Source organism: Oryctolagus cuniculus, chromosome 7 (assembly GCF_964237555.1).
Source record: "Oryctolagus cuniculus chromosome 7, mOryCun1.1, whole genome shotgun sequence".
In the NCBI taxonomy this organism is placed as follows: domain Eukaryota; kingdom Metazoa; phylum Chordata; class Mammalia; order Lagomorpha; family Leporidae; genus Oryctolagus; species Oryctolagus cuniculus.
The window spans coordinates 70,394,906-70,410,502 of NC_091438.1; the positions used below are offsets into that span (position 1 = coordinate 70,394,906).

The 15,597-nt window shown below is 39.6% G+C and overlaps 1 protein-coding gene across 4 annotated transcripts in view; it reads right to left on the reverse strand.

The window, feature by feature from the left end:
• Positions 1-15,597, reverse strand: part of AGL (amylo-alpha-1,6-glucosidase and 4-alpha-glucanotransferase) — an 88,703-nt gene that overhangs the window by 5,215 nt on the left and 67,891 nt on the right. For all 4 annotated transcript variants that reach the window (XM_008263966.4, XM_008263969.4, XM_008263968.4 and 1 more), the window contains 3 exon segments: positions 13,247-13,344; positions 11,527-11,614; positions 11,292-11,425 (listed from right to left, as the gene is read on the reverse strand). In XM_008263966.4, the coding sequence (XP_008262188.1) occupies positions 11,292-11,425; positions 11,527-11,614; positions 13,247-13,344 (320 nt within the window).

Here is a 15,597-nt window from a genome sequence, read left to right on the forward strand (position 1 = left end):
AGCTAATTAAAAGTATTCAAAAGAAGAAGAAAAAGAAGAGGAAGCTAACGGTAAGATAAAGACAGGATAGGTAGAAAGCAAACAAATTTGACCATATTAATAATCACATTAAGTGTAAATGATCTAAACTTGAATGGCAGAGATTATGCAGCTGTTAAAGAATGTCAGACTCAAGTATATGCTGTTGTGTACAAGATACTCACATTAAACACAAAGAAACAATTAGGTTAAACATAAATTGGAAAATATACACTGTGGTAACTAAGCAAAAGAAATATGCAGCAGGGCCAGCATTGCAGCACAGTGGGTTAAGCCACCACCTGCAACACTGGCATCCCATATGTGCACTGGTTGGAGTCCCAGCTGCTCCACTTGTGATCCAGCTCCCTGTTAATGCACCTGGGAGAGCAGCAGAAGATGGCCCAAGTGCCTGGGCCCCCTGCACCCACTTGGGAGACCATTATGGCTATTTGGGGAGTGAACCAATATATGAAAGGTCTCTCTCTCTCTCTCTAAATCTACTTTTTAATAAAAAAATTTAGAAAAAGGAAATCTAGAGTGATTAAATTGATATTAAAGTAGACATTGGAGCAGAGTACTATTATCAGTGATAAAGAAGGTCATTTCATAATGATAAAGGGGTCAATACATCAAAAAAAAAACAAAAAACAAAAAACAAAACCAAAACAAAGCAAAAACAAAAAATAGCAAGACTCAGGGCTGGTGCTGTGGCATAGTTGGTCCTGTATGGGTGCCAGTTCAAGTCCTTGCTGCTCCACTTCTGATCTAGTAGAGAGCTTGGGCCAAAGTGCATCCACAAGGGAAACCTGGACAAAGCTTCTGGCTCCGGCCTGGCCCAGCCCTGCCTGTTGTGGCCATTTGGGGAGTGAACCAGCGGATGGAAGACCTCTCTCTTTTAACTTTGACTTCAAAGAAATAAATCTTTTTTAAAAAGAAAAAAAAAACAAAACCAGTAAGCCTAGACATTTTAGGCAACTAATAAGGGAGTTTCAGAGTATATGAAGCAGAAACTAATACAATCACTTGGAAAAATAGACAATTAAGGTAGAAGATCTCAATATTCTCTGTCAGTAATTCATAGGACAACTAGGCAGAAACCACACAGGGAGTCTGAACAATACTATCAACACCATGATCTAATCGACATTTACAGAATTCTTCACTTGGGGGCAGGCATCTGCATTCTACATCAAAGTACCTGGGTTCCAGTCCTAGCTCTGCTCCTCCTCCAGTTTTCTGTTAAAGCACACCCTTGAAGGCAGCAGGTGGTGGACCAAGTAGCTGGATCCCTGCCACCTACTGAGAGGCTCAGACTGAGTACCTGGTTCCTAGCTTAAGCCTGGCCCAGCCATGGCTATTGTGGGTATCTGAGGAGTGAACTAGTGGATAGCAGCTCCCTTTCTCTTTCCCTCTCTCTGTTTCATTGCTTTTTTAAAAAAATTAAAATTAAAAAAAAAGTTAAAAAAATTCCACCAAAGAGAATTCCCCACCCAAGGACAACAGAATACACAATCTTTTCAACTACAAAAATATTAGTTACCTAGACAGAACATACTCCTTATTTATTTAAAAGTATTTACTTATTTATTTTGAAAGTCATAGTTACAGGGAGGGGGAGAGGGAGAGGGAGAAAGAGGAGTGGGGGAAGAGAGAAATGAATTTTCTATCCACTGGCTGGGGCTGGGCCAGGCTGAAGCCAGGAGCCAGGAGCTTCTTCTGGGTCTCCTACACAGGTGGCAGGAACCCAAGCACTTGAGCCACCTGCTGCTGCGTTTTCCAGGCCATCAGCAGGGAGCGGCACAAGAAGCAGAGCTTCTAGGACATGAACTGGTGCCCATATGGGATGCCAGCATCACAGGTACAATTTGACCTGCTTTGCCCTAATGCCAGCCCAACAAATTTTTTATTTAAGATATATTTACTTATTTGAAAGGCAGAGCTACACAGAGAAGGGAAAATAGAGAGATAGATATAACAGAGAGGGAGATGGAAAGAGATCCTTTATCAGCAGGTTCAGTTCCAGCTGCAACAGCTGACCTGGACCAGGATGAAGCCAACAGCTCAGAACTCCATTTGGACTGCTTTCCCAGACACATCAGCAAGGAACTGGATTGGAAGTAGAGCAGCCGGGACTCAAACCAATGCCCATAAGTGATGCTAGCATCTCAGGCAGTGACTTAACCTGTCGTGCCATAATGCTGGCCCCCAGGGAGAACATATTCTGGTATAAAGAACTTTCACAAAGTTTAGAAGGATGAGTCATACAAAATAGATTCCTTAACTATAATGGAAAACATTTTGAAAATAATAGCAGAAACAACTCTGGAATATTTCTAAATATTTTAAAAATAAATAATGCCTTTCTAACTAAGTCATGGATCAAAGAAGAAATCAAAAAAGAAATCAGAAAGCATTTTGAATGAATGAAAATAAAACACTACATAACTTGTGTGATACTGCTAATTTAGTGCTTACTGGGAAACTTACAGCATTGAGCACCTACATTAGATGAAAGATCTTAAATCAATGACTTCAATTTCTACCTTAAGAAACTGGAAAATGAAGAACAAATAAGATATAAAATGAGAGGATATAGTTAAGAAGTGGAATAAAAATTAATGAATATAAAACAGAAAAGCAACAGAGAAAAATCAATAAAACCAAAAGCTGGTCATTAAGAAAACTAGTAAACTTAGTAAGATTAATAAAATTGATAAACCTTGGAGCTGGTGGTGTGGTATAGTGGGTTGAGCTGCTGCCTGTGTCACCAGCATTCCATGTGGGTGCTGGTTTGAGTCCCAGCTGCTCTACCTCTGATCCAGCTCCATGTTAATGAGCCTGGGAAAGCAGTGGAGGATGGTCCAAGTCTCTGGGTCCCTGCGACCATGTGGGAACCCCAGATGGGACTCCTGGTTTTGGCCCGGAGCAGCCATTTTGGGGATGAACCAGCAGATGGAGGATCTCTCTCTTTCTCTGTAACTCTGCCTTTCAAATAAAATAAATTAATCCTTTAAAAAAACTGATAAACTCTAGTCAGGCAAACCAGGAAAAAAGAGGGAAAATACAACTTACTAACAGAAAAAATAAGAATGATGACACCACTACAGATTTGATGGATAAATAAAAAAGTACCATTTCTTGAACCGTGACAAGTAGCTCTGACCTATATTGTCATTTAATCTTGATAGCAACTGAGATATTCCATTTTATAGGTGAAAAAATTTATTTCATAGAGATTAAATAACTTTCTTAGAGTCATATACAAGCTAAACAGCAAGGACACAAAGTAATGTCCAATCGTAGCCTAGTACTCACACTTGAAACTACTATGCTTATCAAAGTAACTATAAGAAACAGTAAGAAATAAAATGGAAAGGTAGTTTAATAAAATACTTAGAAAATCATGGAATCTGGAATCATTCTGTAGATAATAGGAACTTACTGATAGACTTTTTTAAAGTTATTTTAATTTTTTAAAAAAGATTTATTTATTTATTTGAAAGTGAGTTACACAGAAAGAAGGAGAGGTAAAGAGAGAGAGAGGTCTTCCATCTGCTGGTTCACTCCCCAATTTCTGTAGCCAGGAGCTTCTTCCCAATCTCCCATGTTGGCACAGGGGCCCAAAGACTTGGGCCATCTTCCACTGCTTTCCCAGGCCACAGCAGAGAGCTGGATCAGAAGTGGAACAGCTGGAACTTGAACTGGTGCCAATATGGGATGCTGGCACTGCAGGCAGCGGCTTTACCCACTATGCCACAGTGCCGGCCCCACTGACAGACTTTTAAAATCTAAGGTTAAAATTCTAAGAGTCATATTTCAACAAAATTAATGGCTTGGAGTAATATGACAAAATCAAAGTGTGGTGGCTACTGCCTATGCCAGAGAAGAGGTTATGAGTTGCAAATTAAGAAGCAGCAACAGAGCAGTACAGAATACAATCAAGTGTCTACTATTTATTTGGTTGTTCTGAGGAGGTAATAAAGAAAAATCAGAGAATTTGGGATATTTGAGCTTGGAGAGCATGAATAATGGTGCCACTAAAACTAAAATGTTAACTATAAGAAAATAATCATGTGTGGGTGATGAAGGAGAGAAGGGCATCTTGAGTGTGAAGTTTATCAGGTAGCTGAAAAGCTTAGGAAAGAGTTTGGAATTATCTAATTAGATGAAGACATGAAAGCAGATGAACTATATAGCAAAAAACGTATAGAACAGAAAGGCCAAAGATATATTTTGAAATTATTTATTTTCATTTTATTTGAGAGAGAGATACGAATGATATGAAGCAGGCTGAAGCCAGGAGCCAGAAGCCATGAACTCCATCTGAGTTTCCCACATGAATGCCAGGGGCCCAAGCACTTTAGCCATTTCTGCTGCTTTCCCAGGCACATTAGTAAGGAGCTGAAGCAGAGGAACCAGGACTTGAACCACCACTCCAATATGAAATGCATGTGTCACAAGTGATGGCTCAGCTTGCTGTGTCACAATGTTAGTCCCATCCCAGAGCTCTAAAACAATAGCCAACATTAGACCAGGCCAAAGCCAGGGCCCTCAGGTTCAATCCAAATCCCCCATGTGGGCGGCCTGGACCCATGTAATTGTAAAATCATCTGTTACCTTCTAGGGTGTGCATTAGTAGGAAGCTGGATCAGCAGTGGAGCCAGGACTTGAGCCAGGCATGCTAACATGGGATGTGGGCATCCCAGATAGTACTGTAACTGCTGTGCCAAATGTTCATCCCCAAAGATAGATTTTGGGAGAATGAATGCATTAGAAAAACTAGAAAGAAAGTCAGCAAAGTTATAAGAAAAGCTAGGAAAAGAGTGGAAAGAACCAGTTATGTGGTTAACAGTTCAGCCTAGGGAGATAGAACAATGGGAACTTAATAAGAGTACTACCAGATTTACTTGCATTTGAATGGTGTAAGTTACTTAACCTTCTTATCTTCATTTATAAACTGGAGAAAACTAATTATTGCTCATATCTGAGTTAATATCTTGCCTATGTTACATGGATTAATTTTTTTAAAGATTTATTTGAAAGGCAGAGTTACAGAGAGAGAGAGATGGAGAGATATATATAGAGATCTTCTATTTGAGGGTTCACTCCCCAAATGGGCTGCAACAGCCAGGGCTGGGCCAGGACGAAGTCAGGAGCCAGGAGTTTCTTCCAGGTCTCCCACATAGGTTCAGGAGCCCAAGGACTTGGGCCATCTTCCACTGCTTTCCCAGACGCATTAGTAGAGAGCTAGACTGGAAGTGGGGCAGCTGGGACTCAACCAGGGCCCATAAAGGATTTCAGCATTGTAGGAGGCAGTTTAACCCATACCCATGTACCACAATACCAGTCTCTGGATTATATTAATTCTCAAAGAAATGCCAGTTCAACCATCTTACATATGAGGAAAATGAGACTTATCTTTTTTTTTTTCCCCCACAGGCAGAGTGGACAGTGAGAGAGAGACAGAGAGAAAGGTCTTCCTTTGCCGTTGGTTCACCCTCCAATGGCTGCCACGGCCGGCACACTGCAGCCGGCGCACTGCGCTGATCCGAAGGCAGGAGCCAGCATGCTTCTCCTGGTCTCCCCTGGGGTGTAGGGCCCAAGAACTTGGGCCATCCTCCACTGCCCTCCCGGGCCACAGCAGAGAGCTAGCCTGGAAGAGGGGCAACTGGGACAGAATCCGGTGCCCCGACCGGGACTAGAACCCGGTGTGCCGGCGCCGCAAGGCGGAGGATTAGCCTATTGAGCCACGGTGCCGGCCTGAGGAAAATGAAACTTAAAGAAGCTAAGTAATTTCTCAGTGGTTACATAAGTAGGGAAACAGACACTAACAATGATAGGGTATTAATAATAATATAAGCTATTTCATATAGTTGTTTGGATTAAATAAGTAATTTTACATAAATATATTTTTGAACAATGATTGAAACATATTAAGTGTTCAGTATTATTTATTGTTATTGCTGTTGTCATTATTGTTGGGTAAATAAGTGAAAGCCAATGCTATGAATACATAAGGTATCTCGTGAAAAACAGGAAGCAACAAGGTCAGATATGATAGATAGTTGGTCAAAGAGGAGAACTGAAAGTAAGTCATGGGATCTGGGAACCAGAAGAGGCTTGTTGATTGGCTTAACCAGAATGGTGAGGACAAGAACCAGACTGCAGTGGGTAATGGCTACATGGATGGTCAGAAAGTAAAAGGAATAAGGTTACTCCCATAAGAAGTGTGCACTGAAAAGAGAATGACAAGACAAGGCTTGAAGAAGGAACCACTAAGGGACTTTATTTGAGGCTGGGGCAATGTATCCTTGTAGCTTGAGAAGGAAGATCATGTGGAACACAAAGGGAGGACAATTACTGGAGCAAGGTCACCGAACAGGTGTGAAGGAAAGAGACCAGAGGTAAAAGTACAGTGATCCCTGCAGTGCCAGATATTCTTAGTTCTCATGGACAAAAAGGAAATGAGAGAGACTAAATGCAAACAACAAGAAATACTACAGGGTATTTCTCCCAGCCTTGGACTCAATCTCTAGATGAGGTAGAAACATGGCCGTGTTGGGGGCTGGTGCTATGGTGCAATGGGTTAAAGCCCTGGCCTGAAGTGCTGGCATCCCATATGGGTGCCTGTTCTAGTCCCAGCTGCTCCTCTTCTGATCCAGCTCTGTGCTATGGCTTGGGATAGCAGTAGAATATGGCCCAAGCCCTTGGGCCCCTGCACCCACGTGGGAGACCTGGAAGAAGCCCCTGGCTCCTGGCTTCAGATCTGCGCAGCTCCGGCCTTTGCGGCCATCTGGGGAGTGAACCAGTGGATGGAAGACCTATCTCTCTGTCGTTCTCTCTCTCTGTAACTCTTTCAAATCAATAAAATAAATCTTAAAAACAAAAAAAGTGGCAGTGTTGGATTTTTATGGCTACATTTAAGCTTATGAAAATGAACTTAGGTATACCACCATGGTGATAAATGAAAGTCCCTTCTGCTCTTGAACGAAAGGAAGTAATATTTATGATGTTTAGGCATAATTATCCTGAACACTAAGATACAGAAATAATTAGGTATAATTTAGAGTTTGAGAAATTAAGATAGTCTGGCAGAATTTGTAATTTTTTATAAGACACTTAACTCTGACACTGTTTATCTGCTTGTAATTAGGACAAAACATGAAAAATTATTTTGAAGTACCAGTCAAAAGATTAATATTTTAACTTTGGTATTTTGATATCAACTTTGATATTTTAACTATGGTTAAATCATTTCTGAAAATTATTTCTTGCTATATCTTTAAATTAAGTAACTTACAAAGGCTCAAACAAAGCATTTCAGTTTTTGTATTTATCTGGTACTAACCATCAGCTAACCACCAAAAACATCAGCTAAATTTTTTAAATCAAATACTATTCTTTTTTTTTTTTTTTTTTGACAGGCAGAGTGGACAGTGAGAGAGAGAGACAGAGAGAAAGGTCTTCGCTGGTTCACTCCCCAATGGCCTGTGCACCGCGCTGATCTGAAGCCAGGAGCCAGGTGCTTCTCCTGGTCTCCCATGCGGGTACAGGGCCCAAGCACTTGGGCCATCCTCCACTGCACTCCTGGGCTGTGGCTCAATAGGCTAATCCTCCGCCTGTGGCACTGGCACCCCAGGTTCTAGTCCTGGTCGGGGCGCCAGATTCTGTCCCGGTTGCTCCTCTTCCAGTCAAATACTATTCTATATGTACAAGTCACACAATATCAATTCCTCAAAATTAAATTAGAAATTACCATCCAAAGCAATATATAGATTCAATGCAATTCATATCAAAATACCAATCATATTCTTCACAGAAGTAGAAAAATACGTCTAAAATTTTTATGGATCCTGAATACCCAAAGGTATCTTGAGCAAAAAGAACCAAGTTAGAGGCACCACAATATTTGACTTCAAAACATACTACAAGGCTATAATAAACAAACAGCATGGTACTGGCATAAAACAAGATACACAGACTATTGAAACAGAATAGAACACCCAGAAATAAATCCATAAATTCATAGCCAAGTCATTTTTTTTTTTGACTAAGGTCCTAAGAACATATATTGGAGGAAGGGCAATTTCTTCAATAAGTGGTGCTAGGAAAACTGGACATTCATATGCAGAAAAAAGAAATTGAACCCCCTATCTCTCATCCTATCAAAAATAAATGAAAATATATTAAAGCACTAAATGTAAATCTTGAAGCCATGAAATTACTCAAAAGAAACATAGGGGAGACGTTCCAGGACATTAGACTATGCAAAGATTTTTTGGTAAGATCCCAAAAGCATAGGCAACAAAAGTAAAAACTGTCAAATGGGATTGTATCAAACTAAAAAGATTCTGCATAGCAAAGGAAATAATCAACAGAGTGAGTTAAGAAACAATCTAGGGGCCAGCACTGTGGCACAGTGGGTAAGGCTGCCACCTGCAGTGCTGGCATCCCATATGGGTGCCAATTCAAGTCCCGGCTGCTCCACTTCCAATCCAGCTCTCTGCTATGGCCTAGGAAAGCAGTAGAAGATGGCCCAAGTCCTGTGTGGGAGATCTGAAAGAAGCTCCTGGCTCCTGGCTCCTGGCTTCAGATCAGTGCAGCTCTAGCCATTGTAGCCAACTGGGGAGTGAACCAGCGGATGGAAGACCTCTCTCTCTCTCTGTGTAACTCTTTCAAATAAATAAATAAATAAATAAATAAATCTTTTTAAAAAAAGAGAGAGACAATCTAGAGAATGGGAGAAAATACCTGCAAACTGTTATCCTACAAGAGATTAATATCCAGAACATGTAAGGACCTTAATTCAAGAGTAAAAAATAATCAAATAGGCTGGCACCACGGCTCACTAGGCTAATCCTCCGCCTGCAGTGTGGGCACGCCGGGTTCTAGTCCCGGTTGGGGCCGGATTCTGTCTCAGTTGCTCCTCTTCCAGTCAAGCTCTCTGCTGTGGCCTGGGAAGGCAGTGGAAGATGGCCCAAGTGGTTGGGCCCTGCACCCACATGGGAGACCAGGAGGAAGCACCTGGCTCCTGGCTTTGGATCGGCGCAGCGCGCCGGCCGTAGCAGCCATTTGGGGAGTGAACCAACGGAAGGAAGACCCTTCTCTCTGTCTCTCTCACTGTCTAACTCTGCCTGTCCAAAAAAAAAAAAAAAAAAAAAAAAATCAAATAAAAAGGGCAAATGATCTGAACAGACATTTTTAGAAAGATACAAATGGACAATAAGTATATGAAAAAATGTTCAATATTACTAATTATCAGTGAATACAAGTCAAAAGTGTTATATATTAATGTTAGCCGTCACAAAACACACCGAACGCCGGAGTAATGGAAAGGGTTTATTGGGGAACACCCAACAGACCGGAGTGAAGGGGAGGAGAAGGAAAAAAAGAGAGAAAGAGAGTATAAGAGAAACAGAGAGGAGAGGAGCTAGCAAGGAGAGAAGAGAGATGAGAGGAGCCAAGAGAGAGGAGAAAGCAGAGAGGAGCCGAGAGAGAGAGAGCCAAGAGACCAGAGGAGGAGGCTAGAGAGAGGAGAGCGAGCAGGAGAGAAGAACCAAGAGAACGCAGGAGAGAAGAGCCTAGAGAGCACATTGTTCAGGAACAGGCCCTTTTAAAACTTTGCCCGAGGGCGGGCAGGGAAGCAGGAGCATTGAATCCCATTAGGATGGGGGCGGAGCTTGACCACAGAGGTTGGGCCATGTGGCCACCTGGCTTCCAGCAATGGCGGCGGGGGCTAGGGCCTAGGATGTAAATCAGGGTGTAGATTGTGCCATAGATAAAACTGTGCCAGTTTCCTAACAAAAAGCACAAAATATTATCTTGCCCCAGTGGCTGTTATCAAAAAAAAAAAAAAAAAAAAAAACTGGTGAGGATGTAGAGAAAGGGAAACTTTCATATGCTATTGGTGGGAATGTAAATTAGAAGCCATTATGGAAAACAGTATGGTGGTTTCCAAAAAAATAAGAACTACTATAGAATTCAGCAATCCCACCATGAGGTATATATATTCACAGGATAGGAAATTGGCATGTCTGAGAGATATCTGTACTCCCATATTTACTGTAGCACCAGCCACAGCAGCCAAGATATGGAATCAACCTAGCTGCTCATCTACAGAATTATGGATAGAGAAAATATGGTACATATACATAAAGGAATACTATTCAGCCAGGAAAAGAATGAAATCTTGCCATCTGTGGCAACATGGAAGACCCTGTGTACATTACGGTAAGTGAAATAAGTCAGACACAGAAAGACAAATACCACATGTTCTCATTTATATTAGTATATGAAAGGTAAAACAGTTGATCTCATGAACATAGAAAATAGAATGCAGTCACCAGAGGCTGGGAAAAGTTGGAGAAAGGAGGAGGGAGAGAGGTTGGTGATCTGAGTACAGGAATTCAGTTGGGTAAGAATAACTTCTGCCGGCGCCGCGGCTCACTAGGCTAATCCTCCGCCTAGCGGCGCCGGCACACCGGGTTCTAGTCCCGGTCGGGGCCCCGGATTCTGTCCCGGTTGCCCCTCTTCCAGGCCAGCCCTCTGCTGTGGCCAGGGAGTGCAGTGGAGGATGGCCCAGGTGCTTGGGCCCTGCACCCCATGGGAGACCAGGAAAAGCACCTGGCTCCTGGCTCCTGCCATCGGATCAGCGCGGTGCGCCGGCCGCAGCGCGCTGGCCGCGGCGGCCATTGGAGGGTGAACCAACGGCAAAGGAAGACCTTTCTCTCTGTCTCTCTCTCTCACTGTCCACTCTGCCTGTCAAAAAAAAAAAAAAAAAAAAAAAAAAAAGAATAACTTCTAATGTTGTATAGCATGGTAAAATAACCATGGTTGACAACAGTTAATTGTGCATTTTAAAATAACTAGTAGAGAGGCTTTTTAATATTCTTGACACAAAGAAATGATAACTATTTGAGGTGATGAATATATTAGCTACTCTGATTTGAACATATACTTTATGCACATGGATTGAAATATCACACTGTACCCCATAAATATATACCATTACTGTATCTCAATTTAACATGTGTGTATATACATATATACATAAAATTTTGTTTCTTTTAAAAATCCACCTGAAATGATTTAGGGAAGGTAAAAAATTCTATCATGGACCTTGTTGGGTTAAAGAGTAAAGTTTCAAATTCCAGTGGGATATGCAGAGCCCACTGAGCCCAGAAATGGACTCTAAGGAAATGTTATTTACCTAATATCTAATAAAAAGATTAAATGCTTGTTACGGAAGTGACATGCCCTCAGTGACTTACCTCTCAAGATGAACATAATGCCGAGAAAGAACATTTTTAACCAAAAATATAGTCCTTGCATTAGTCTCCCGATCCATCAATTTGGAAAAATATAGTTTTGCACGAAGAAAATAACCAACAGGCCACAGCCACTCCTATGAAAAGATAATTGAAAAGAAAAAAAACTGAATATATAAAATTATTTGAATAAAAGAATTTAAATTGAAAAGTCAGAGAAGAGAAAGGAAATTCTTACAGGTCCTTGGTGATAATTGAAACCTTTAGCAAGATTATAGTTGTCATTGTCTAAGGCATTGTCGTAAATTCCACAGTAAACCATATCACTGCAAAATGATTGGAATTTAAGTTAAATAAAGGAAAATCAGACATTATAGTTGAAGCATGAGAAAGACTTAACATCAAAGATAAGAGAAATTATCAAATTATTTTGTCTTCCAATGTATAGAATAAGCTCAGCATTGATACATTAATCATTTTACCTTAAATTAGTATATACTGAGTTCAGAGGACTTTAATAATTTATTATGGAATGACTGACAAGTACGTACTGGCTAATATTAAAAAACATAAAATATTCAGTTATCTTGCCTTCAAAGATTTGTACTGACACTAAATACTGGTTAAAGTCAACTATTTTATCAGGCTTCTAATATGTATAAAAAAGTACATTTAGAATAATTTGAACCAGCAAACACTGACAGTTGAGTAATTATACATTGCAAAGGTTGTTTCTGAAACTTCTGAAAGTTATTGTAAAATTAAAGTTATAAATAGCAACTTTATATTTTTACAATATACAGAATTTATAACATACCTATAAACTAAACAAAATATGTCAGACTTAATGCAACACATAAAACAAGACAGTTATCTACACTTGGTTTAATTAAATTGCATTTTTTTTTTTAGTGAGATAGAACTAGCTACAGGAATAAGCTTTAACTGTACATTTTAGTCTTGACCAGTGGTTCTTGAACATCTCTGGAACTGTAAATACCTCAGGATGCAGAGAAGAATATAGATATAAAATTTTGCTTCTTAAGACTGAAATAAGCACACAGTAAAGCAGAAAAAAATCTAAAAAGGTGGGTCTCTGTCATTTTTGATATAGAAAGCAAGTTGATGATGTCTATCAAGCTTTAAAGGAAAACAGTAGAAGAAAAAGTCACTAGAAACTCAAGGAAAAAAAGTTGGGAAAAAAAGGGGAATATAACATGGAATAAACACAAAATCATAAAATAAAAACAAAATTCTTTATTGATTTAAATAAAGGGAGTGGTATAATTAGATGGGAAGTATGGAGAGGATTAATGGTGAAGTGAGATTAGAATTAAATACTCATCTGTCATCACAGGAAGTAAACAAATAATACTTAATACTTAAAAATCATAAGAGTTATATAAACATATTTAGAAATACGAAAAGAACAACTAGAAGACACAAAAAGTTTGAGAAGAAAGATTAGGGGTGGAGAAATGGAGCAAGAGCTTGGAGGTTTTTTTCATGTTCTTATAGGTATGTGCATACAAGGTACAAATTTGTATAAAATGCACAGCAAAGACTGGGCAGTAGGCTAGATGATAGTGGTGTTTATTTCTAGATATCTTTAGAGGAAGAGATTATTGAAGAATTATTTTTTTCTATATACATTTGTAACTTTCCAATATTCACAATAATCGTGTTCATTTTATGATCAGAAAAAAACAGCTATCAGAACATAGGAGTAATTATAATGTATTAGTTTTATAAACTGAAAACCAGTTGATTACTGAATAGAGGATAAGCTAAGGCATGGTGAAAACTCACACTTTATGAAAATAAAGAAGTTGTTTTCAAAAACAGTTTACAACTTAAGATGTGTTATTGGCAGTCAAATATACTATGGTTAATGTCAATGTATTTGGATTTAATGTAATATCAACAATATTCTTTTTAATACTTATATTCCTACTTACTCTGGATCTAAAGTTTTCATGCCCAGGGGACCAAGCAATTTTTTTTCTGCAATCTCCAAAGCTTTCCATGCTTTTTCTGCAGTAAAGAGTTCTGGGGCCTAATGAATGTCAAAAACAAATATGCAAACTTCTTTTTACGACCACAGAAGAGTTAGTTCTTATCCACCTAAATCATTCACAAACTCGGAAAAGAATAAAAATTCTTAAATTATTTAAAAATACTGGGTGGGTCAGAATTTGAAGAATTTGATCTTAACCAGATCTAATCCTATCTAATCCTATCAGGCAACCTAGAAGCACTGTCCTTGGCCTTAGAAGCCAGGAAAACTCATAGAGTTGATACTTCCTTATGCCACTTCAAGAACGTGTACCAGCCTGAAAAATGGTGCCTCCACAGCATAATGGAGACAGAAAACATTTAAACTCATCTCATTCACTCTTCAGAAGATTTACAAGAGATTCCTTTGAGCATATCGGGTACCCATTTTCTGCTTCTAGCATCACAATAAAATAACTTGTAGTGTAACAGCATGAGAATACTTCTTTTTGTATGGACAAAGAAGAGACAGAAAGCACTGTTGATCAATAATTTGCAATGGTTAAATGAAATCAAATGGACTCTGAAATGAAGCTATATTTATATACCTTTATGTTTTTCATTGTACTGTAGTCAGGAATGCTACTTTTTAAGCTCTTACTCACTCCCATTATCTGCTTCGAATTATATGTAGGGATAGATTTTTTTTTAAGTAATTCATTTTTTATTCTCATAAAAAGAGTGACACGACAGGCAGGCAGGGACAGAGAAAAAAAAGGGATCTTCCATCCTCTGGTTTACTCCCTAAATGCCTATAGCATCTGAGGCTGGGCCAGGCTGAAGTGAAGCCAGGAGCCTGGAACTCAATCCAGGTCTCCTATGTGGGGCACAGGGATCCAAACTAGCTGAGCAAATTCCTGCTACCTCCTAGGGGTATGCATTAGCAAGAAGCTGGAATCAGAAGCAGAGACAGGACTTGAACCCAGGCACTCTGATTTGGAATGCAAGTGTCCCAAGCGGCATCTTAAATGCTGTGCCAAATGCCTATGCTGAGTTAACTATGCTTAGTAATCTTTTAAATAATATAGGAACAACTAGGCAGACATGGAAGAACACATATATTTTTCTATGTTATTGCCCTAGTAGATTATTTTTTTAAAACTTTTATTTAATGAATATAAATTTCCAAAGCACAGCTTATAGATTACAATGGCTTCCCCCCCATAACGTCCCTCGCACCCGCAACCCTCCCCTTTCCCACTCCCTCTCCCCTTCCATTCACATCAAGATTCATTTTCAATTCTCTTTATATACAGAAGATCAGTTGAGCATACATTAAGTAAAGATTTCAACAGTTTGCTCCCACACAGAAACATAAAGTGAAAAATACTGTTTGAGTACTAGTTATAGCATTAAATCTCAATGTACAGCACACTAAGGCCAAAGATCCTACATGAGGAGTAAGTTCACAGTGACTCCTGTTGTTGACTTAACAAATTGACACTCTTGTTTATGGCATCAGTAATCATCCTAGGCTCTTGTCATGAGCTGCCAAGGCTATGGAAGCCCCCTGAGTTCACCGACTCTGATCATATTTAGACAAGGTCATAGTCAAAGTGGAAGTTCTCTCCTCCCTTCAGAGAAAGGTACCTCCTTCTTTGATGACCCATTCTTTCCACTGGGATCTCACTCATGGAGATCTTTCATTTAAGTTTTTTTTTTTTTTTTTTTTTTTTTGGCAGAGTGTCTTGGCTTTCCATGCCTGAAACACTCTCATGGGCTTTTCAGCCTGATTCACATGCCTTAAGGGCTGATTCTAAGGCCAGAGTGCTGTTTAGGACATCTGCCATTCTATGGGTCTGCTGTGTATCTCACTTCCCATGTTGGATCGTTCTCTCCCTTTTTTATTCTATCAGCTAGTATTTGCAGACACTATTCTTGTTTATGTGATCCCTTTGGTTCTTAGTCCTATCATTATGATCAATTGTGAACAGAAATTGATCTCTGGGACTAGTGAGATGGCATTGGTACATGCCACCTTGATGGGATTGAATTGGAATCCCCTGGTATGTTTCTAACTCTACCGTTTGAGGTTAAGTCAGCTTGAGCATGTCCCGAATTGCACATCTCTTCCCTCTCTTATTCCCACTCTTATATTTAACAGCGATCACTTTTCAGTTAAGTTTCAGCACTTAAGAAGACTTGTGTATTGATTACAGTATTCAACCAAAAGTATTAAGTAGAACAAACAAAAAAAATACTAAGAGGGATAACATATTAAGTTGCTATGCCCTAGTAGATTATTTTTGATGGT